Source organism: Nansenia antarctica (assembly GCF_963989245.1).
Source record: "Nansenia antarctica genome assembly, chromosome: 9".
In the NCBI taxonomy this organism is placed as follows: Eukaryota; Metazoa; Chordata; class Actinopteri; order Argentiniformes; family Microstomatidae; genus Nansenia; species Nansenia antarctica.
In genome coordinates this window covers 34,987,924-35,011,559 of record NC_137679.1, presented here as the reverse complement: position 1 = coordinate 35,011,559, position 23,636 = coordinate 34,987,924, and the positions used below count along the sequence as shown (strand labels likewise).

The window sequence follows — 23,636 nt, the reverse complement described above, 5'->3', positions numbered from 1 at the left end:
TTCCCTGGAGTCCATTCATAGTGTAATTGGTGTGGACAGAGCTCCTAGTGTCAGGGTTACTGTTAGGGGGACTTCCTCACGGTGTCCTGCTGGGGAGGGCCACTGTTCCCACGCCGACAACGCCACCTTGGCTAAGCGCAAGGTCTGCCCCCTTCCCCTCTCCAGACGTCCCTTAGCGAACACCGCTGACAGCCTGAGAACGCCGAGGTGTTTAAGGACGGAGCGGCGGCGGGCTGAGAGGAGCGAGGGGGCCTCGCGAAAACGGCGCCAGGCCCGGTGGAGCTTGCAGTTCAAAGACTGTCATTACAACCTCTCTCTCTCTCTCTCTCCTTCTCTCTCCTTCTCTCTCCCTCTCCCTCCCTCTCTCCCTTCCTCCTCTCCCCCCCCCCCCCCCTCTCTCCCCCCCTCTATCCCCGCTCTCCCGCCTCCTCTTTCCAGTTCCGTCCCAGACTGCTCTGATTAAACGGCATAGACAAGGCCGGCTTACAGCATTAGAACGGACCAGACCTCAATCTAGTACGGAGGATTTCCTTAAAATAACACAGGGCTTATTCAAGAGGTGGTAATAACACCCCCACCAGTTCTATTTCAGCATCAACAACTCCACCATACATACAACGCCTCGCTCTCAGGCTAGAAAACAGGGATGGTTCACACCAACGCCCACTACTACTACTACTACTACTACTACTACTACTTCTTGTGTGGTTTTTTCTTCCTCTTCTTTTGGAGGGGTGGGGGGGGGGCATTAAACACTTGTCTTAACCCCCCCCCTCTCTCTGCCCATGATTCCCTAAACAGAAGTCTCACACTCGCTCTGTCCATCAGGGCAGCAGCCATTAATCATCTCAAGTGGACAGCGCTGACAGGCGTTTTGCCGGTTTGCAGGACTTTTTTTTTATTTCTATAAAGCAGCCCGTAGCTACTGCAGTCTCACTTACTGCCCCCTCTGCCCTTACCCCACCTCCCCCTCTGTCTGCCACCCCCCCACACCTCCACCCTCACCCTCACCACAGTGCCAGAGCAGGAGGTAAGGGAGGGGGCGTCAAACCAAAACAAACAATCACCCATCTGCTTAATTGAAACCTTTGAGGCGGTTAATAGCAACACAACAGTGTCAAAGCGTCGCTCCCCCATTCCCAATGGGGGTGAACAAGCAAGTAACGGAAAGGGATATCATAACCAGTGATGCCATAACAAAACACACCGGCTAAACCCCTCCCCCTTCACTGTTAGGCAGGCGGCCATTACTGCTTCTCAAACATGGGGCCCACCAATAGGCCTCCACACAGACCGACTGTGTTTAGGACAGCTGGTGAAATTCCTCAGTGGTGAACACACACACACACACACACACACACACACACACACACGCACACACACACACACACGCGCACACACACATGCGCACACACACACACACACACGCACAGACACACACGCACAGACACACACGCACGCACAGACAGACACACAGAAACACGCACAGATACACACACGCCTGGTTTTTAAGCACACAGGGCGGAAATAGGATTCCCTGGTAAGCTTCCTTTCGCTGTTTCCTGCTTCCCAAGGACTAGAGGCCCAGTCTCGGAGCGGGAGATGGCTTCTTCATTAGTCTCTCTCAGCACTCAGATGCCTCTTTCTCCACAACCTCACTCGCTAACCAAGATGCAGCTGTCCCAATCTCAATGACATCTCACGATACCAGGAAACAGGGTTGAGTTATAACCTTCAAAACAGCATATGAAGGGAACATTCTCGCAAACATTCTCACATTCCCCCACCCCCCCCCAAATCACAATAATAATAATAATCATATTACTAGAATGACCCCAAAAGAATAAGCATGTAAAAGAAACAGACAAAACAAAACAAAGACCAATGCGAGCTGCTGCTGCTGCTAGCGTAGCACTGTAGTCCTGGGGAATGCTGCTGCTAGCGTAGCACTGTAGTCCTGGGGAATGCTGCTGCTGCTAGCGTAGCACTGTAGTCGTGGGGAATGCGCTCAGCAGTAACAGCAGAGTGGGAAGCCAGCCAAGCAATTTGTTCTCCATGATTAAGGCTCCAATTTAGGAGACAGCGGAGGTCAGCCAAGTGTGTGTGTGTGTGTGTGTGTGTGTGCGTGGAGAGGGGGAATACGCAATATTGTCAATAAAGGCGCGTGGAGGGACTCCAATCCACATCCCTATTTATAAACACACAACGGCTACGGCTGTAATTACCTGTAGCGAACCTTCCATCTCTCAGATGAAAGCTTGTTTGACCCTGCCTCTGGCAACCTTAGTCACCTGCATGACTGAAACAACCCACGCTCAACCTGGCTTGTTCAACACAACAACATTCGAGAGGGCAAACAAAGAACGTCACAGACAGTGTTTCCCACAGGATTTTGTGAGACTGTGGCGGGTGGACCACGTATAAAAAAATAAAAAATAAAGTAAAAATAATTGCAAAACGCCCAAGCTCCGGCATTTCCGTCAACCTGCTCAAACACTTTCTGCAACGGTGTGAGCAAACGCTGAAAAACAAAAACAAAACGGTGCTGAAAAATACTTTCAGTTCATTATGAGACCATGGCTAATGACAAATTAGACAATGGTGGCCCGCCACAGTCTCGTATATGTATGCGAAACACTGACAGAAAAGGACAAGACATGGTCATATGGCGGCCATTGTTGAAGTCTTCTTGATGAATATTCCCATCTGACCAGCGTGAGAGAAGGGGTCAGCCTACTACCACGCCCGAGGTCTGCCTGGGGAGTGAGGGGTTAACGGGGGGGCCTGACAGATCCTCTGTCTGCCTACGCTAATACATCATCCCCCCAACAAGACTTCTAAACACACATCCCAGGCCAGGGGGGTGCTCTGCTCAGTGGCTACTGCTTTCACTGGGGCTGGTGAGGACACACACACCTCTCTCAGGGGGGTCTAGGGCTCAGCAGCGCATGCATGGTAAACACACAGACACACAGACACTCACAGACGCACAGACGCACGTCTGCGATAACCAGAACAATTCAAACTCCAAATTCTACATTAAACCGGGGCCACCAAAGTTGCATCAGAAACAAATCTAACTATGTTATTACTATGTACGGTATCATGGCAACCCGTGGCAGCCTCACCCGTTGACTAAACAAGTCTGTAACGTCTTAATCATACGTGTATCAAACGAGTGGTGAAATCACAGCAGACACGCAAGAGCATACATGTAGCTCTGCCATTGCAACACAACGACTCAGAGCATGCAACAGTGAATCACCTGACGTATGAAGTTACAGGAGCTTAGTCTGCATTAGACAGGTCACACATTCGACAGCCAGGTGTGTGAGTGCATCAGTTAGCTATGGAGCCAGTGGTGCATTCCATATGAGGGGCCTGATTACCGACTGGGACTTCCAGACTGTTTGCTTGGTGAATTAGTCACGGCCTAAACAGGCCCTCTCAGGTCTGATGCTGGGGAGAGGTGGGGTCAGGGGGGGATGTGAGAAGATAGATCTCACCTGCCGCACATTTTTAGACCTCAACACTGGAGAAACAGGCTTTAACCGCCTTCATGAGTGTTAAGCTTTCTTTTCTTTTTTCTTTTTTCAAGTTTAGCCATGTCCCCCAGGAGGGGTGTGTTTATGTCTATGTGAATCAGAAAATACTGAGCAGAAAATCTATTGTTTAAGGGATCGTTCACTCTAAAATCACCTATTAGGGTCTGTATGGGGAAAACCAGGATTTAGGATCCAAATCTCTCCAAGTGACAGTTATTGTATCAGCCAGACTAGAAAATGACAGATTACATGGGGAGTAGTAGGGAAGAGTAGTGTTCTGCATTCCAATCTTACCTCTCTTCTGCATGAAGGTGAACAGGTCATCTAGGAACTCCTTTCTGTTGGGGTCGCTGCTTAGCTCATACAGCTGAGGACAAGAGAGTAAGTAAGTAAGTCAAATGTATTTGTATAGCACCAATCCCAGACCAGGGGTCACAAAGTGCTTTACATAGAGAACATAATAAAGAAGAACATAATAAAACATAATAAAAGACCGAAAGTCATAGCAGGTTAAAATAGGCAAACAAGTGAAAATAAGAACAAGTAACAGACAACAGGTGTACAACAATATCAACAGGACACAGAAAGACAGACCTTTGGGCCTATCCAAAAGAGAGACCAGGGGTTTCAATCAAGATTCTACTGGATTACTTTTCATTCGAAAAAAAGAAAAAAAGCCACAACTCTTTGCAGATGGGTGGTACATTTGTAGAGTGAGAAAATAAGGACAAAAACATCCCAACATTAAGTAATTGGTGAAAGCAGTGACAGCAAGAAATCATTTTATATAGAAATCATTTTATTTATAGCATGATTTATAGCATTTATTTATGAAATCATTTTATTTATATCATGCCCTTAAATCACTATTTGCACTTCTGGTTGGATGCTCTGCGAGGACAATAAAGTTGAATCTAATCGGATCTAATCGAATCTAATCGGTATTGCACTAGTCTGAAACCACTTAGCGGAGCTTGTATTGTATTAATCTGCCCGTCTGCAATGAGAAGAAAACCAGATCCACTCTTTCTTTCCTGCAGGGTGTTTGATGGCCTTTCTTGTCCATGCTAGAAGCCTGGTTCAGTCATAATGTGCTCCAGACACTCACCTTGGCGAAATCTCTGGAGGCCTCCCCTCTTCCTCCACGGCCACCATCAGCCTCGTCTGCCCAGGCTGCACTCCCATTCTACAAAGACAAGACAGATAGATAGATTCAGCACCCACCCACTCACACACAAACACACAAACACATACACAAACATACACACTTAAAGAAAGCTTTTTGGGGCGGCATTTGGGAAGTGAGTGCCTCTAGGGTAGTTATTGTGTCCCTCAGCTCCTGTGCCCTTCCCCCCACTAACAAACATCTCCATTTGACCTAAACCATCTGTATCTGGGCCCAGCCCTGCCCCCACCCCTGCCCCCACCTTCCAACCCAGCTGGATACCTGGGCCCCCCATCCTTCAACCCAAACGCAGCTGCAGCAAGCGGCCAAGTTCATGGGGTGTAGCAGACTGACAGACAGAGAGACGGGGGGCTGGTCCGTAACCCCCCTGACACAAACAGCACAGGGGCCGATCATAGGAGGAAGGGGGTGGGGTGGGGGTGGGGGTGGTGGTCAATGGCCCCACAGGATGGAAAGGAAGGGAAAATAGGGGTAGAGGTACTTGGTATGTGCGGAACAGGAATTTCTATCCTAAAGACAAAACCTATAAAGCATCAGGAATCAAAACAAGATCCGTTTGGGGAGAGAGAGAGGTTGTTAATAGCTGCGGCACAGGGTCTGGTTTCAGCAGGGTGCCCATTGGTCAGTGGGAACAAAGATCCTGAAAATGAGAGCTAGGACTGCAAAGGTTGTAAAGGCCTGGGAGAGCAGTCCTTGGTTATGGAGGTTATATAAATGTTATATACACTGGTTGTATAAATGTATTACTGGTTAGCAATGGACACCCAACTCCAGATGTATTTTTCATTTACAGATTATGAAAGTGCATATTGTACGCTTTCAAACGATGTGTCATACATTGAAATCTTGAAGAAGATATGCTTATTTGAATGTTGGTACACCTCAAACCGGAGAAAATCACTCTGAATCAAAACAGATGCCTTTGCTACCATCGCATTGGTAGCCAGCTAGCAGCTAAGAAAGAACATCGCTATAACTGCATGTTAAGCACATTACAGAATTCTGATAGAACATCAACATGAAGTTTGTTTACAAGCCATGTATCACTAACCCAGTAGCCACGAAGCAGGACGGCGGTATAATAATAATAATAATAATAATAATTGTTATTATTAAAACTGTTGTTTGTTATATTGAGTACTCTTCAACACTTAAACTTTCGTAAAAAACCTGGAAAACACATTAAAAAAAGAAAAGAAAGAGGCTTTTTGGTAATTTGCGCGACTTGAGAATTGCCGGCATGCAGACCTTTTCACCAGATGGTGTCACAAATGATGAAATAAACGACCGGTCTCTTTACATTTACGCTATCTGAAGTTACACATTGCAACAGACTCATCAAGACATATGCAATATAGCATATTTCGAACTCTTATCGACCCTTGCCCACTATTTGGTGGCTTTTGTTAAAGTTTAACCATTACAAATGATTATTACAGAAGATAATTCAAATTCACTCACATGCTTTACCTTTTTTTTGCATTCTCTACCTCATAAACAACACTGCTGTTCTCTTTTTCGTGGCCCAAGGGTCGTTATGAAGTAATCTAGCTGACAGCAACCAAATAAAAAGCCATAAACCATAATTTGACTAGTAATCAACCCGAAACACTTTGCCTTGAGAATCTCCTAACGCAACAGGAAACTACTCTCTCCACTTTCCCACTTAAGACATTAATAACTATCAGGCTTGTATGTAGAGCTGCCAAACCCCAAGCCTTAAGAAGTGTGTCTGTGTGTGTGTGTGTGTGTGTGTGTGTGTGTGTGTGCACACGTATATGTGGCTGTGGCTACTAACACGTGTCTAACTAGGCCCCTCTCTCCTGTTGAAGGTGGATATGATGGATATTGACAATGGGCAGTGACTTTTGGGTTATTGACCTCTATTTGTACACACATCCACCCCCACCCCCAACTACTCCCCCCCCCCCCCCCACACACACACACACACACACACACACACACACACACACACACACACACACTCCTCCCTGAGGGACACTACGTTCTGCACTGTGGGAGCGGAGGTCAAGGTGTGCCTGACATCACACATGGAACAAAGGTCTGTGTGACAGACAAGATGACAGACTCCAGGGCTGGGGTCGGCCCATCTGCCCACTGAACCACACCCCTGTCTGCTGGCAGTCTGAGGGGAGGCTGGGAGCTAGACAAACCCCTCTCCCTAGGCTTACTGATTACTCAAGGTTCATAGAAAAGTGAGGCCGGCACTCATCACTAACCCCGATTTGTGTTAAATGGCAGACGAATCCAAGCAAGCTGCTTTGAACGCGTCTATTGTCAATGCTTGAAAAAAACACAACCACTCCGGTCTGAAAACACTTGTTTGATCCCAACCCAACTTTAAACATCCGAAACATGCTGAAATAGAAATGGACTGTAGGAGCAGCTTGCAAAATTGCCCATAGTTAGTTACCCGCGCTGATTGGGCAAAAACAAAATTATAAAGACCGAATCACAGTATGAAACTTTATCTGAGTCGGTTTAAATCCTAGCCTGACGTACTAGGCTTTGACCAAAGTCATCAACCACGACCATATAGAGACAACTCCTACTCTTGGGCAGACATGTTGGCTCTTGTAAGAGAACCTCGGTCAGCTGAGGAATGTTAAAAACTATATGGCTGGTTTGTCGTGTGAATCATAGGCTTTTCTTTTTTTACCACTTTTTATGATCGCCCACCTCTCCTCCATCAGAGTGCACACTCCACCCCAAGTCTCAAATAAACCCTGGTGCACCCACACCCTAAGGCCATATGACAGGGTGCTACTGAGGGGGGCATGCGAGTGTGTGTGTGTGTGTGTGTGTGTTTGTGTGTGTGTGTCTTTCTCCAGCTGGCTCTCCTGTCCTCCTCCCTCAGGGAGCAGGGACGTTTGGAGGGATAGCCTCTGAAAACAATGTCCTTTAGAGATGGGCTTTTGAATCCCTCTCTCTCTAATGCTGTTAGCAGGTTTACTGGCTAGGCGGTGGGAGGGCTAATCACATTATGAACATACGTGACTGACTGGCGCATCGCCAAATGAGGGATGAGGGATGGAGGGATGAACATGTGTTGGTGAGTCACTAGGAGGAAACAAACTGATTTCTTACTCTTAGAGAAGATGTCAACTTGGCCTAAAGACAACAGAGCCCTTCCCCATCAGGCTTTGAGGGAGGCAACAGGAGTTTGGTTGCTAATCCTCTCCATGAAGGGTGTTGAGGTACATTCTTGACAATTGAGTTTTTCTATTCCAGTGACCCTTTTTTGGTTTGCTCATTTTAGAACAAGTGGCTGAAAATATACCCAAATCCTGTAGTATCTCTTTAAGCCTGGAGAATATGCAAGCCTATGTAAGAGCCCTGGAAAAGCAGCTCAGAGGATCCCACTTACGTTGAGATGGAAGAACCATGCTTGAGAGGTAATCGGTTGCTGATACATTTAAATAGTACTCAAGACATTGTGAGTACAGTAAGAAGCTTGACAAAACAGAATTGGCTCAAGATAGACAATCAATCCTCCTGAAATAATAGCGTGTTAATAGCTGTGTGTATGGCAAGTATGTTTTGTTTACATTCTTTGCATATGCTTCCATCAAGCATACATCCAAACCATATTTCAGACGCCTCGACATGTCAACATACCTGAGGGGCTAATTCAACACTGCCATTAAAACAAATGCTCTGAACAGTCGCTGCTCCATTTGAGTGGATTCAGGCGAGCTGGAACAGGAAGGGTTAATGTCGTTCATAATAAAAGCATCATGTGACTTTCCCTCGTTCTTCCTGGGATGGGGAGGGGGGGGGTCCAAAACAAGAGTGGTTTGTGTTGTGCGGCCAAGAGGTTTCTATGGGCGAGAGAGCCTGCAAGAAGGGACTTACTTCAGACAATGATGGGAAATTTGGGGAAAAATAGGCTCCAGGGCCAAACCACACAGGCACGCTTAAAGCAGGTCAACCTGCAGCTAGCCGAGCAGACAGGACACTTCCTATAGAAGTAGGTCATTGTCACGCACGTTTAGAACTGATACCACTAGGCATGCTGGTGGGACGGAGAGAGACGATTCCACCGCTGATTGGCTGGTTTTGAAAAAAAGGGGTCAGCCGACTGTGTCAGGAGGCTGGCGGCGTGGCAGGTAACAGTTGTTTGCAGAGTTACAGTATGATCTCCTGACCCCCGGGTTAATCAACGTTGGCACGTGTCCCTGACATGTCGGAGCTGTGTTTAGCTTCTGAGCCGGGGCGAGAGCCAGGCCTGGAGCTGCACCCCCCCCCCCCCCCACAACACCAATCCACTAGCTACTGCCAGCGCTACTGCCAGGGTTACTGACAGAAATGACAGGGCTACTGACAGGGCTACTGACAGAACTACCGACAGAACTACTGACAGGGATACTGCTAGAACTACTGCCAGAGCTACTACCAGAGCTTCCACAGCCCCACCTACAGCTTCCAGCTATAAGCTATGTCCCATGGGGGCTGGGCAGCTATCGAACAAAGGCCCGATCAATAGCTCTGGATGTGCAAACATGGGGAACTCCCCAACCCCCTCCGGACGCAATCTCACAGCTCGCGTCAATACTCATCATCCTCCGGCATCTACCACTATAGCTAGGGAAACTGAGAGGGGACAATAATGGCAGTTGTGAGTGTGACCTCTCCCCCCCCCCCTTCCCCTCACCTTGAGCAGGAACCCCAACTTTGGGCTGCTAGCGTGGATTGCTATTGGACATTCCTGACCCTGATTTGCATTCAGAAGAAAAAAAACACGATCACCTACGTAAACATTCAGTTTACAGGCTAGCACGAGCAAAAAAACCGCACCCATCCTCTGCTAAACACACACAAACAATATCACTATGGGGACCGCGGGCTGTAAATCATGGGTAGTGAAATGCCATTGTACTCCCAGCATGACCTGCTCCACAATGGTAGGGAGGTTGACTTTGACACACACGCAGACGCACAGTAATAGGACCTAAAAATAATTAAGAGATCACACTCCCTATATTGCACTGCCCTCACTACTTATCTTTTTTACTCAAATGACTGGCTGTCAAAACAGTAGACCGAGGGAAATGTGTAAAACAGACACAGGGAGTTGTAATTTATTAATATTCAAGGTTGTCTCAGGGCTAAGCATGCCACAGGACTTCCAGGGAAGCTTTGGATCGAAGCCAACAGTTGTGATAAATGACAGGAATTCTGCAAATGTACTTATATCGTGATTATAGAATCTCTGGTTCTTTCTTTTTTGGCTCAAAAACACTTGGCCAAAAAAAAAGAAGAAAAAAAAAGAAAAGAAAAGTGTGACCACTTGAAAAGGATTACATTACAGTTATTCAAACAAAGTCTGCCCCTTTGGGTAGACTGTAAGTGTAACTCCTGTACACTTATATATGAGGTGATCTAAAACAAAAACCCAACTCAGGAGGGGGGGGACGGGACTGAGTGGATAGGGGGTCTTTATCCTGCAACTGCTGTAAAGGATCTCATGGTGAGCTGGCCATACGCGCTGTCCTACCATAAAGGCTCTTACTAATCGGGATTCCATACGCACTGGGGAAGTAAATCTCACTGCCACTGGGAACATATGGTGGAATTCCTCCACTCCACTCCGCACACGCCCCGATTGTCTCTTGCACACAGAGTCACAATGCATTAAAAAAGTGCCCGTATATCACATGGAAACGGAATAACATGGTCCAGATTCGTGGGCCGGCTTTGGACGTCCAGTCATGTTGAAGACGTCTTGCTACGGGCCGGGGAGCAGACAGGATGGCGGGGACGTGGGGCCGAGCGTCCAGGGGGAGGACGTGTAGATACCTGCCCCGTCCTAAAGAGGCCTGTGAAAGACAGGCCCCGGGCCAGACCACCACTCCCCTCCATTAATCACTCCAATTACAGAGCAAAGAGAGAGCATGAGAGAGAGGGGAAGAGAGATACAGAGGGAGCGAAAGAGGACAAACCACACACTGACTGACCAACTCATTTGTTCGCCTTTTTCCCGCTCCCAGACTGGGTGAGGAGTCAGTCACGGGAATCAAGTTGGAGTCGGTGGGAGACAAAGGTGTGGATCATCGTCATAAAACCTCCTGGGTAAACTGGTCTGCCGGCAAATCTGGTTTTCCAAATAAACTAGCAGCATTTGTTCAGCTCTCGAGCCCTTTCACCAAGACACCACATTCCTCAGTCTGAGGGCCCCCTCCCCCACAAGCTCTGCTCGCTGGCCCCTTTCTCCGCCTCACGCAAATGCAACGTTTACGGGCTGGCCATGGCCAGAAGTTCACACTCATTGGTTCAAAGACCCTTTCAGAGACCGAGCAAACAGTTTAGCAAATCACATCTGTGGTTCAATATGAACCATAAGACTGCAGCTCAAAAGTCAACCTTTGGGAAACCATGAGAACCCCAAGAGCAAATGTTTGGATTTTCCCAACCAAACTCTGTGAAAACTTATATGGGGCCCAGTGCCCCCTCTGAATTTCATCTGGAGCGATCAGTATTGCTCTCTGAAGTGTACACAGTGAAGTACCCTCTGAAAAGCAGAGGAATAATTACTAAAGACAAAGACAACAAAGAAGGCAAACCCCAAATCTAGTGAAGAAAACAAGTGAGGCTTTTAGACAAAAGTCAGAGCAAATGACTGTTTCTCCTGTTTTATTTGATCCCTTGAGCATCTAGATTGCTTCAAGCAAATGTTGTTTTGTTCATTTTAAGGTCAAAGCTATTAGCCTTTTTTCTCGGTTAAAAGCTTCGGCTAAAAATATCTTGCATATCTCAAATCTTTCAGAGAGCAAGCATCCACTTCACCCCTGTGCTAATGGTAGCTGTAGACATTACACAGCCCCGATAAGCTTTTATACACATTTTCATTATAAGGCAAGCCAAAGAAATTCAATACATTGAGAGCCAAACGAGCCCTCTCTGCTATTAAGCCACATCATATCTAATTACATATGAAATGGCCTAAGTCCAAACCCTGCAGTTCAATGAGAAAAATACCTCTTTTGTCTAGCGAGTGGAAATAAAACAAGAGTGCCTTATGCAAGGCAATTCTCCCTAATACCATGTCACAGAGTCATAAGCATGTTTCCAAACCTGAAAGTATCAAATGTTCAACTCATATTCACAATTCACAGCTTTTTGTGGGACTAATCGATACGGACCGATTTCCCTATTCAGTGGCAGGAGTATCTGTTTCCTCTCAGCTAGCGTTAAGTGTGTGGGGGCATTCCAGCTCTGACAGGGCCGCCTCCCCTGAGGACGAGGGCTAGGTTCCCACTGCGGGTGTTGAGCTGCAGCCCCTTGCTCCTGGATGGTTCACCCCAGCCCGCCACGCATCTGGAGACCATCTCCAGGGACGAGGCAGAGGAACAGAGGAAGAGAGAACAGCTACACCGCTACAGCTTCATTGGTGGTTCCCACAAAGTTCATATGGTGTACAGTGTTGAGTATTTTATCAAGCCACAGATTCTCCTCATAGTCCTTAATAACAGACCCCATAGATCATCGGAAACATCGTGTTATCCTTGTGTCTTAATATGGCAACACATTAAGAAATAGGGGTCATTATGTGGCATGTGAAAACATACCGCTGAACATTTATTTAAGCCCAATCTGAAACATTTCATGATTTAAGAATAGAGTTTCTGCTAAATAAGGAAATAACAACACATTGTAAAGCAAAGAAAGCATTACATGACAATAAGCCATTTACATTGACTATTTTGAAACTTTACAGCCAAGAGAAATAGATTAGAAAAAACATTAATCACAAGAAAGAAATGCTGTTATTACAATGAGTACTTTGAGGTACTAATAGGGAGTTTGCTCTAATCCTCCATGCACCAATTATACAATACATCAATTTCAGTGCAATAAACACGCTTTTAATAAATGAGTGTTATGGCTATTTTGCCTCTTGTTGTTGTTCATTTACTTGTATAAAGACTGTTTTATTCTCACACCCAATAAATAACTTGAATTTGACCCATTACAATGGGTTGTATGTTGCTTTCCCTTTCCTCTAGATAGCAGGATTGTAGCAATGGGTTAGAAACTCTTTAAAAGGATACCTTAATGTAAAGTGTTATAGATTGAAATGTTTTACCTAAATATCTTTCAAATTCCGATATTAAGAATTGAAAGAAGAAGAACAATATAAGTCAAATGCACAACATATGTGTGGTGGCCTGGGAAAACCCTTCACATGGTGGCATTTTGACATTTTCATTTTTTTTTCTTCCATAAATTAGAAGTTCTCAGCTATTCATAACTGGTTGAATGACTGAGATAGCCCTTTATTTTAAAAAGTTATGAGCATTTTAATGTATCATGTCAAAAAAAGTGAAAGGTCATTACTACCCCTTTCTCCTCCGGGTCGGGGGAGGAGCCTATGCAGATCGGCCGGTCTCGTTTGTCTGCTTGTGATGCGGTGTTAGTCTGCTCGCCTCGTCGGTATGCGAGGGACAGATCCATTTGTGTGTCTTCTAGTTAAGATTTTATTACTTTATGCTTATTGTGAGCATCAGTAAACTGGCAATAACACAGGTGGAAGTATCGTCTCTCCTTTCGCTCATGTGTGCGTGCGTTGCTTAACTGAGAATGAGACACGTTCAATGTGACGTTGTTTTGCTAGCAAACTACCCGCCACAAAAACATAAAAATAAGTACTTTCTCTTTTGTTTTCTTAAAATGTTTATTCACCATAATGTAGTATGGAGTTCAAAGTACTAGAATACCACATAATATCAAAATCGCGATTTCCATCTATTTTTGCTCTTTGCCACAAACGAACGCCAGCGACATCCGACGGGTTTTCCCAGGCCACCACACATATTGTTACTAATTGTTAAATGTATGAACATTGTTGTATTTAAATCGTTTGTATAATACAATGGGGGGAAAACAAATAACCTGTAACTACCCAAAGAAATGTTTGAATGAGGAATTGTTAACATGAATCTAAATCAATTGATAAAAAAAACTAAATCACCATTTGATTAAAATAAATTGGCATTAAAATGCAAATTACTAATCATGTCTTATGTGGAAAAACACCATGAATTGGTCTGTATTAATCTTTGTCTTAGAGGAAGTTAGGAGAATCCCCTAACTAAAATGGGCCTTACTTCAATCTTTAAAGCCCTTCCAACATTTCCTGAATATGATCAATGATCAATTTATTGAATGTTTTGTCCAAATGTATCTTTCTACATCATATCACAGTTGTTTCCAAAGGTTATGATAAAAAGAAATGGGTGTTGACACTGACTCACATATTGAGTAACTGATCAATGAAATAACTAAATATCTATCTCCTTATGTTGAGATAGGACTGTGAGTACTCATTTGCATAACTACTTTGGTAACATGGAGAGTCAGCAAATATCTGATGCAACCATTCCAATCTCCAAATAGATCAGCTGTTTATGACAGTCACAGATCTTCGAAGCATATAAACATTTAACTTTACTGATGGCAATCTCATAATTGTCAATTTCTTTGACATGAATTACTAGGTACTTTAACTATATTTTAGGGTTATGGATCAATTCGCTGGATTCAGTAGGTCTTCCGACTACTAAGAGCACTTTAAGCATACCCCTCCTCTCGTAATTAAAGGGCTAGGACTTGCAGGGGTTTAATGGCTCTTTCAGGCTTGAGTATAACATTTATTTGTGGCTGGCAGATCGGACTTTTGTTTGAACAGATGGTTGGCCAATCAAGGCTAATTCTAATGGGGGGATGGGTTAAGACTTGCCTAATTGTATTGGACCATTTTTTCAATAAAGATGTGTAAGCTGTATCATACATTGCGGTCTTACCCCAGCTTTACTCCTCAAATGGACTGCTGTTAATAATTCAATTTTGCGTTCCACCCTTTAAATCATTTACTAACATAGCGTTTGACATAGTTCATAGTTCTATTGAGAGTGTGATTGTCTATTAACTAGATCAGCACAACAGAATCACATGTTTTATTACCCAAGTGAGATATTCCAATCTTGTATCACCCATTTGTACAACTGTTATTTAATTTAAACTCTGAATCTCTGGAGGAAAAATACATATTGACTGATATGTGTATAGGTCAAACGTAGGTTGAGTGCTTTCAGAGCAACATAATCTCTATGTTGAGTAAGATAAGATAGCAATAGACAAGCCTAAAAGGAGTACCGGTACCCTCCCCATAACAAGGTCGATATACCTGGTGCTGATTTGCAAGTGAAATTTCGAGAAAAATGTACTTCTGGCAGCTGTACAACACCCCTGACAGCCCAGCACTTAGACCCTTTTGTAATCCTGCAATTTAACCTTTCGGTTCAGAGGCAGGGTTAGGACACGATGATACATAGTCATCGAAATGATCTCACATTTCAATATGTGTGAAAGCTTCAGCCGCCACATGGCGCGAGGCATTGGTCTACTGTACAGAATGACGTTTCCCGCCAGGAGCGAATCAGCGGCCAACTCCTTCTCCCTCCTCTGTAAGCAGCTGCTGCTGACAAGTGCACAATTACACACAGGGCCTGCATGTGAGCACTTGGCAGACGATCAACCTGGCCACACGCTGGTGTACACAACGCAGGGGGTTGGCAGGCTGTTAGTGTACGGAGGCCATAGCCCAGGGGTAAGCGAGGAAAAGGAGCGAGGCATGCAGGCAGCGGTGAAAGGACAGGCTCCCACACCTCTTGGCTGTTACCTCTCCTTTGTATGGCTGGGTGCCAGGCTCCAGTCAGCTGCGGTGTTTACCCAGGGCCTCTGACACAGCAGGTCAGTTATCACCTCCGGGGCTGCCACTGGCCTGGACCTGAGCCAAGCCACCGCCAGGAGACGGGCCCAGACAGCCACTAACAATAGCCAAACACCTTTCACTCTTCACCTCCGCACCGCTGCGGGCCCCGGCGCTTTCAACGGGGGGGGGGGGGGGGAGGCATCGCTGGGGGTCACTACCCGCCCGCTAGGATTGAATGCAGACCACCCTCGACCGAGTCCGACCGACCACCCTCAACTCCCCCCGCCGAAAACCCCCCTAAACCTGCAGACTTGTAATCATGATCTGCAGTGATCTGGTGTGAGAATTCACTCTCCGTTGACACTGAGGAGACGAAGCTCAGCTGCTACAGGAGCTCGGCTCGGCTCGCCGCAGCTGGCCGAGGCGCTGGCGGATGTCTTTGTTTCACTTGGCCGTTTCCTCTCCTCTGTGTGCCTTCATTAAATAGCAGGTGTTGAGATATGTCGAGGGGGGAGTGGTCGTGCAGGATGAATGAAACCAATGATTCGGGGGAGGGGGGGGGGGGGAGGGGCTTGCGGTTGCTGCTGACAGATCAGATTACGGCGGCCATCAGTAGCTCTGTTTCCATTAGGAGGCGAGGAAGTCAATCCTCCAGGGTCGATTTGGGGTAAAAAAAAGAAGTGAAGAAGAAGAAGAAGAAGAAGAAGAAAAAAAAGGAAGTGTGACAACCCTAATGGACATGTGCTATTTAAATGTGAGAACTTTTGCCTTACAATTCAATTCGATTGAGAGGAGCAGTGTCACTCAGTGGCGATGCACATGTTGGGGGGGGTGATCCAAACAGTCATTTGCATTAACTGCTTTAGGAGCCATTATTTCAGCTGCATTGCAGCCCTTTCTCTCTGAATGGCTGAATGGTGGACCTTGTTTTTCCACAGGAACACCACAATGTACTCAGACTTAACTGATACACTGTTGAAGTGACTTGCCTTACTTTTAAAAACACCCACATATCATTCATAAAGCTACACGAAGTAGAAACCTCACACCTCATTAGAAACGACTCAAGTCCTAATGGTCTCTACTTGGGTTTCTTCATTCTCATATTTTTTTTTTTGCGAGAAACAACAACAGTGATATTGAGACTCGACCGCTTACAACCTTTCCCAAGAGCTGTATTGAACTGCAGGGTTTACAACCTACGCCATTTCATCTGTAATTAGAGGTGACGTGGCTTAATAGCGGCCTAGCTTCCAGACTAAAATCACTACCTCGTTGGTGGGCCCAATCACAGAGATGGGCCAGTAAGGCTCTCTGGTCAGGTTGTAGACATCTTGGGCCCAGTATTGTCTCTGAGACGGGCCGCGTGGGGACCCTAGACCCACCAGGAGGGCCCTGTCCCAGCAGCAGCAGATGTGCCCTTTGGGACTCAGACAAATAAAAGAAGTGTTTCTCCCATTCCCCAGTGTCCCGCCCTCCAGCTCCTCCCATTCAGACCCTTTTGCTTTTTCCCCCTTTTTACAGCCCCTGTGACACTGAGTGAAATGAATTAAAAGATCACCAATCAGGACCCTGACTACAGCACGGACACCCCCCCCCCCCCCCCCCCCCAGTCTCTTGTAGGAGCCCCGTTGGGAATGCTAACTGTTTGAAGAGTTAACTCTTTAATTCCGTCTGGAATGTTTCCTTTGGGTGGGGCAGTGAGTACAGGGTTGAGACCGACCGACCAACACCCCCGCTCCTCTTTCCTGCAACATCTCCTCCTCCTCCTCCTCCCCCTCCCCCTTCATCTCTCTACTAAATTCAATACCTCTATTTCTGGGTCAGAGGAATCTTCCACACTTGACTGTTAGGGGCAGGATAGCACAAGCAAACTCCCACAAAGGATCCTATGCCCACATGGTTAGATCATCTGTCCAGATTACTCCAACAGAAGTCCTTTGTAAATCTCTTGTGTATCTGGGGCCCAAAAACACTGTAAATATAGGCTCTGTATTTGTTTCCATACCAACACAAACTAAGCATGTCCCATACTGCTCCACGGGCTAGTCTCTATGAGAAAGAATGCCATTAGTAAGTCAGGACTAGTGCTAATGGCAGAGTTGCCTCCACCCAAACCACCCAGCCAGGAACCGCCGTTAATGAGGCAAAACGAAGGCACACAAAGCATTGAGCCACAAACACAGACAGAAAATCCCACTACAGGCGCAACACACCATGTGAAGCAAATGTATAAACACTGGGAAGGGGTCTGTTTAAAGACTTAGAAATGCTACACCACCAAAACCCAGGTCACAAAAATAAAGAATTTTCACAGATCAACTCGGGATCAAAATACATACTAGATAAATATAAACATACATCCTTCTGCCACTGCCATAGAAATGTACATAAAGAAAAAAAACTGGTTCAAACCCACTGTTAAAGTTAAATCTGCAGTTAACCAACAGAAAAATAAACTTTGGTTATATTTATTTAAAAATAGCCCACCCAACTTCGACACCAAATAAACGTCATCAAAAGATCAGCATGTTACCGAGCAGACTTTTTCCACCACAACCTAAAAATAAAGCTGGAATTAGATGGCTTGAGTACATCTAATCTTTACTGAGACAAGCGCTGAAATTAACAAGCCAAACTTGGCAACAGATTTAACCCCCTTAGTGTTCAGCCTATCAATCAATCACATTAGAATCAAGCAAGACCACAGGGTTTGTTCCTGCACTCTCAGGGCTCTGTCAGTCAATCAGATCCTAGATCCATTTGATTGGACAAAAACATTTGTGCAGGTTCTAAATTCACGAATGAATAGGAACATCATCCTCTTTTGTGTCATGTCTTTTTTACGTAACCTTAACAAAAGCTGTGTAACCTTAACAAAAGTTGTGTAACCTATGAGTACTGTTTTGTCACAGCCTTTTTTGTGGTGAACAATTCAACATATGGTATGGTTGTTCAAAATGTTCTAGAAATAGATGCAAAGAAGTATCCAGACCATTACATTGGGTTGGTTGAAACTGGAAAGGAGGCTCAAAAACTATGGAAAATAAGAAACATATTAAAGGTGAAGAGCAATCTTGAATAACAACAAGTAGTGGTGGCTTTGGGAGAATAAATGACTAACAACCATTTTGAAGCTTCAAAACCAGGCCAGGCAGTAGGCTTGGGCGGTTTTCATTTTTTGATAGCAGGAAACCACCCCCCGCCCCTAAAAAAAACGGTGATCTTCAGTTAAACCGTGGGATTCAAAATCACATTGTTGTAGGGCTTTGACTGAGCCATCAATTTCAAATGATTAAGCCCTATCCTTTCCTGCTCGGGGTGTCTGTGACGCTTCAAATAAATACATGCAAACAGCACTAAAAATACTTTTGGTTCGTAATGAGACTATGTATGGGAAACACTGCACATTCAGATTTGGTTATAACCAAAAGTCTCTAGAAGGTAAGTTAAGCTTTCAATGCGCCATATTTGTTCTTCGAGAATACTCACGACCCTGGCTGCTGTAGACATAGATATTATATACACGTATATGCGTAATATACGTATATATTATCTATAATATAACCACTGGGTCACCACTGTATGAGTCTCAGAGAACAATGGATACAGAGACTTTGGTTGCAGTGAGTGTCAGAGTTTTAATCTTGTTAGTTGTTTTTAGTTTTTTTGCAAACTAGCATAACAACAGTCAAAATAACCATACTATGGTCAAAACATGTGAAACCCCCAAACGTTGCAACTGCGACTCAGCCTTAAACAGGGATGCAAACTGGTGATGGCCCAAAAAGGTGACACATTTTTTTTGGGCCTGAAAACAACTAACATTTAGGAAAATTGTTGACTTATTTTGAGGTAAAAACAGCTAAAACGTCTAAAGGAGACAAGTTTGCACCCCTGCTTAAAGGGCCCTCGCCCAATTCCCAGTGTAGAACTGGTGAACTAATTATTAGTCTCACAGTAGCATCCGCTACAATATAGCGATTTATGGCGTTTTTTTTTATTTTTACAAAAACTCTTGCTATTTTCTAAAAAACCCTGGTTCACGGTTAAACCGTGAAGCCGCCCGACCCTACCACGCAGTAGTAACACCTGTGACACACAAGGCAGGGAGGCCCTATGATACCAACCAACCACATCCATGGTGGAGACATGTCAGGGTTCGGAATAGATCTCTCACACATTTCCAAACGGCCTTCCTAGCACTCTGGTGTGCAGATGCATCAGGCAACATTTGTTCAACATTCCATTGTCCGAATGCATACTTGAGTATGTCCGCTAAATACAATGTCCTCCTCATTCATCATACATGAGCCATAAACGAGGCCAAACATTCCCCCTCTAAAAGCTTACACAATCCCCATCGATCGCAGCTGCAGCTGTGCCGCTCGCCACTTCCTGACTGATGCGTTGCTGGGGCGACAGCTAAATTATGCAACAGCATTCATTCAACGAACAGGTCTTGATGTCTGGGCAGCAGCAGCAGCAGCAGCGCTTGGGTTTAACGATGCAATGGGAGGCACGTCCTTCCTGCTCTCGCCCCCCCCCCCTTTCCATGATCACCACCATGCAAATTAAGCCAGGGTCTCCATTTTGTTGCTCTCAATTGACAAGTGTTGTTGTCGCCGTTACTGAGGGAACGTGAAACACACGCAGACGTGACGAAACGGGTAAACCAGTGAGAAGAAAACCACCTCAACCACCACCACCTGTATCCCAGCACAGGGCTCAAAAGGGAATAACTGCCAGCATAGTGGGGCACACACATGTACACACACACACACACACACACACACACACACACACGTACGCGCACACACACACACACAAATTAAACCTCTATTAATCACTGTGGGATTAGCATGGCGAAGAGGAGGGGTGTCAGTTTGTTTGTGTGTGTGTGTGTGTGTGTGTCTCCAAAGGGAGGAGGAGAAGATTAGAGGGGTCAGCAGCCCAGGCTGTCCGACCGCCAGGCTGGCTGGAGAGAGGCCTGTCCAGGCCCACTGACTGACCCTCCCCGGGTCTCTCGCTCCACGCGACGCCTTTGTCCGTCCCCTTGTCTGACAATTATTTACTCTGTCGTTTAGGGCAGGGGCGAGGTCACAAGACATACATCACTGACAAAAAAATACACAGCCGCTCCCCCGGCCACCCCCCATTTCACCAGCATGCTCCTTTGACACACATACAAACGTACACAGACATACAGGCCGCTGTGCGGTAGAGGACATTCCTAAAAGGCAAATTGAATAAATCGGATAAATTCAATTTGGCAGTGGGGTTCAATGAATTCAATTTGGCCCTGCCGGAGCCTTCTCTCCAGCCCCTTGGAAGACAATGCCATCAAAAAAAGTCCCCCTGCCGCCACTCACTGTACCCCTCCCCCCCTCTCTGTGGCAGTGCAACCTGAAACTGCCACAAGAGATGAGCCGTCATTAAATACTGCAGAGCTGACATAATGACAGGAAAGATAAAAGAGAGGAAACAAACAAAAAAAAAGGCCAGACCAATTCTCGTTCCACAATGCCTCCCCCACCCCCCCGGGCTCAGCCCCCGCGGCTAATAAAAGAGCCAGGCCACAGATAGGGCCATGCTCGGCTACACCTTTCCTGCTCTGATCACGGCCTGACACCGGGCCCACACATAGCCCCGTCACCTCTGACCATTAACAGACAATACTACCCCTGGTCCCACCCTGTCTGACACGGCTCAGAGTGACAAAACAATGTGGTCAAACTCCATTTCATTCACTTTGCACACTGTGATCCAGTGGTGTGACTGTAGCCTAGTCGTGCTCCACGCTCCCTCAGTCTGTTCCCTTGTGATAACCAAGGCTAGGCTCTAACCACAATGCTGCTACTATTACTACTACTACTACTACGACTACTACTACTACTACTACTACTGACTGCTATTCTACTGCTCCGACTGGCTCTCTAATCCAGGGCTTTTTCCAGTGTCATTTATAAACTTCCCCTTGTACCATACCATCACCCCTGTGGAGAGTCTGATCTAAATTTGGAAATGCACAGAGTGACAGTCCTAATCCATATCCCCTTTAAATAGACCCGTAATAAAATCCTGGAAAATGATAGTGCAGCTGCACACCCCAACGCAATGTTCACAGATCTGCTCCTAACACTGTCAACTCGTATGCAACGTGAAGCTTTTTATAATCGACCACTTGTGGGCCCTTTAACATACAGCTTAGCTACCGCTACTGACGTCAGGAGGATACCTTGGCATCCAGTCAGCGGCATTCCAACGCGCTGTAACACAGTGGTGAGGAAATATTTACCTTCAATGAAAAAGTACACTTGGCTCAGAGCCGAAAGCTTTCAGAGGGGTAAAGTACCGCTACTGTGCTGTTACTGTACCACTTTACCCTCCCCACCCTGTAGTCAACCCGCCCGCCCGCAACCTCAAAGCCAAATACTCTGCAGTGTCTCCGCTAGCTGGACCCGGGCCAAGCCTGCTCTGTCTCCTGCCAGGAGAGCGCAACAGAGAAGCGCTGAGAGTGTGAGAGCGCAGAGTGAGTGTGTGTGTGTGTGTGTGTGAGCATGCGGCGTTTGGGGCCTGGCCCTTTGCCAGGGCACACTTCTAGGATTTTTGGCGACAAAAGCCAATCTGTGGCTCAGCCCTCCCCAGAGATTTTAAGTGACACAAAGATACTGCCTTAGAGGTTTGTGTGCTGCAGCCAAGATTAAGCCCTAACTCTCACAGCAGGGGCAGGCTGAACAATCAGACAAAACACACAACAGGAGAGTGGAAAATAGTGAAAGGCTTTCCCCCACTCCATGATGCTTACTTACGAGGGACATCTGTGTTTTGATAACACAGCTTTCTGTCGACTGTGTTTAAGGAAAAGATAGCAACTCTTTGAGGGCGGGATTAGCACATCGACGGGAATCTTTTCATAGATATGTGCCACTGCCAATACTTTTTTACATAAAGGCAAATCAACTTTCATAATATGTTATATGGCCGACCACATAAAAACGCATCTGGGGGGAAGGCTTATGAGGATATGAGGAAATATAAAACAGACTAAAACAAGACGTGACATAATGAGAAGAAGGTGGGTTGGCGGTGCGCCAAGATGGCCGCGGCTAACCTGTTTGAGGTGATCGTCAAAGCCCCAGTCGGCCTGTCCGTTGGGGGAGGTAGCTGAGTGGGGTCCCACTGGAGAGAGGCTCTCTTCAGGCTCCTGCTTCACTCTGACGGGTGGCGACGGGGCCCGCTGGGGGACAGAGGTAGGGTAACTGCTAAACGGCCGAGGAGCTGGGAGGCAGGCAGCGTTTTGCTGTAGCGCCAGGGTCTGCTTACGGAGGTACTCGAGACCGCTAGCGCCTCCGTCCTCCTCCTCACTCCCCTCGTCCCCCTCCATCATCTCCTCCTCGTCGTCGTCCTCTTCCCCCGAGTCCCGGCCTCTGTCCTCCTCGTCCTCTCTCTCCGAGTCCACACTGCTCTGGTTGGAGACCCTGGACAGCAGCCCACCTCCGGCCCCGCCGGGTATCCCTCCTCCTCCGCCGCCCAGGGCCTTGCCCATGAAGCCAGGACCGGAGGCCCGGGCGGCGGCCAGGATGGCCTGCTGTGCTGCTACCTGCTGGGCGTACATGATGTGGGCCTCGCGGAGCCTCCTCTCCTTGCGCTCCATCTCGATCCTGGCCTGCTGCTGGCGCTGCAGCTGCTCCATTACGGCCTCCAGCTTCATCCCCCCTGCTGCGCCTCCCTGAGGGTAGCCTCCCCCCAGACCCCCTTCCTGAGACATGCTGGGCTGTAAGAGGAAGTGAGAAAGACGTCAATAGCCAACCATAAAGCAACAACTCAAATTACCAATGTCTGGCTTCCCCAGCTTCAAATAAGGACAGGCATAACATTAACTAGACAGTTTAAAAGGCATGCATGACTAAAACAGTCAAATGATTTGAGTGGACTTATAGACAAACAAGGTTTAAGAAAACATCTACCTCCTGTAGATCAGGGGAGACTGGTGGAAGTAGACCTCTGAGGAATGTCTCATTGTAATGCATGGAATGGAATAAGGAATGGTATGAAACATGTTTGTCCTTATTCCATTAATTACAATGAACCAATCCTACGATGTCTAACACCAGCCTCCCCTGATGTAGATATAACATGTAGGCCCAACATGTTCAACAACTTTACA

At 46.4% G+C, this 23,636-nt stretch overlaps 1 protein-coding gene across 1 annotated transcript in view; it reads right to left on the bottom strand.

Moving 5' to 3' along the window:
* The window catches only part of LOC308164734 (AT-rich interactive domain-containing protein 3B), a 38,706-nt gene extending 15,511 nt beyond the window's left edge, over positions 1–23,195 (bottom strand). Inside the window, exons 1-3 of the mRNA XM_080538755.1 lie at positions 22,581–23,195; positions 4,654–4,731; positions 3,840–3,912 (exon numbers count right to left, since the gene is read on the bottom strand). Of these exons, the coding sequence (XP_080394881.1) occupies positions 3,840–3,912; positions 4,654–4,731; positions 22,581–23,180 (751 nt within the window). The 5' untranslated portion in view covers positions 23,181–23,195. The remainder of the gene's footprint in view (positions 1–3,839; positions 3,913–4,653; positions 4,732–22,580) is intronic.
* Between the last annotated feature and the right edge of the window lie 441 nt (positions 23,196–23,636).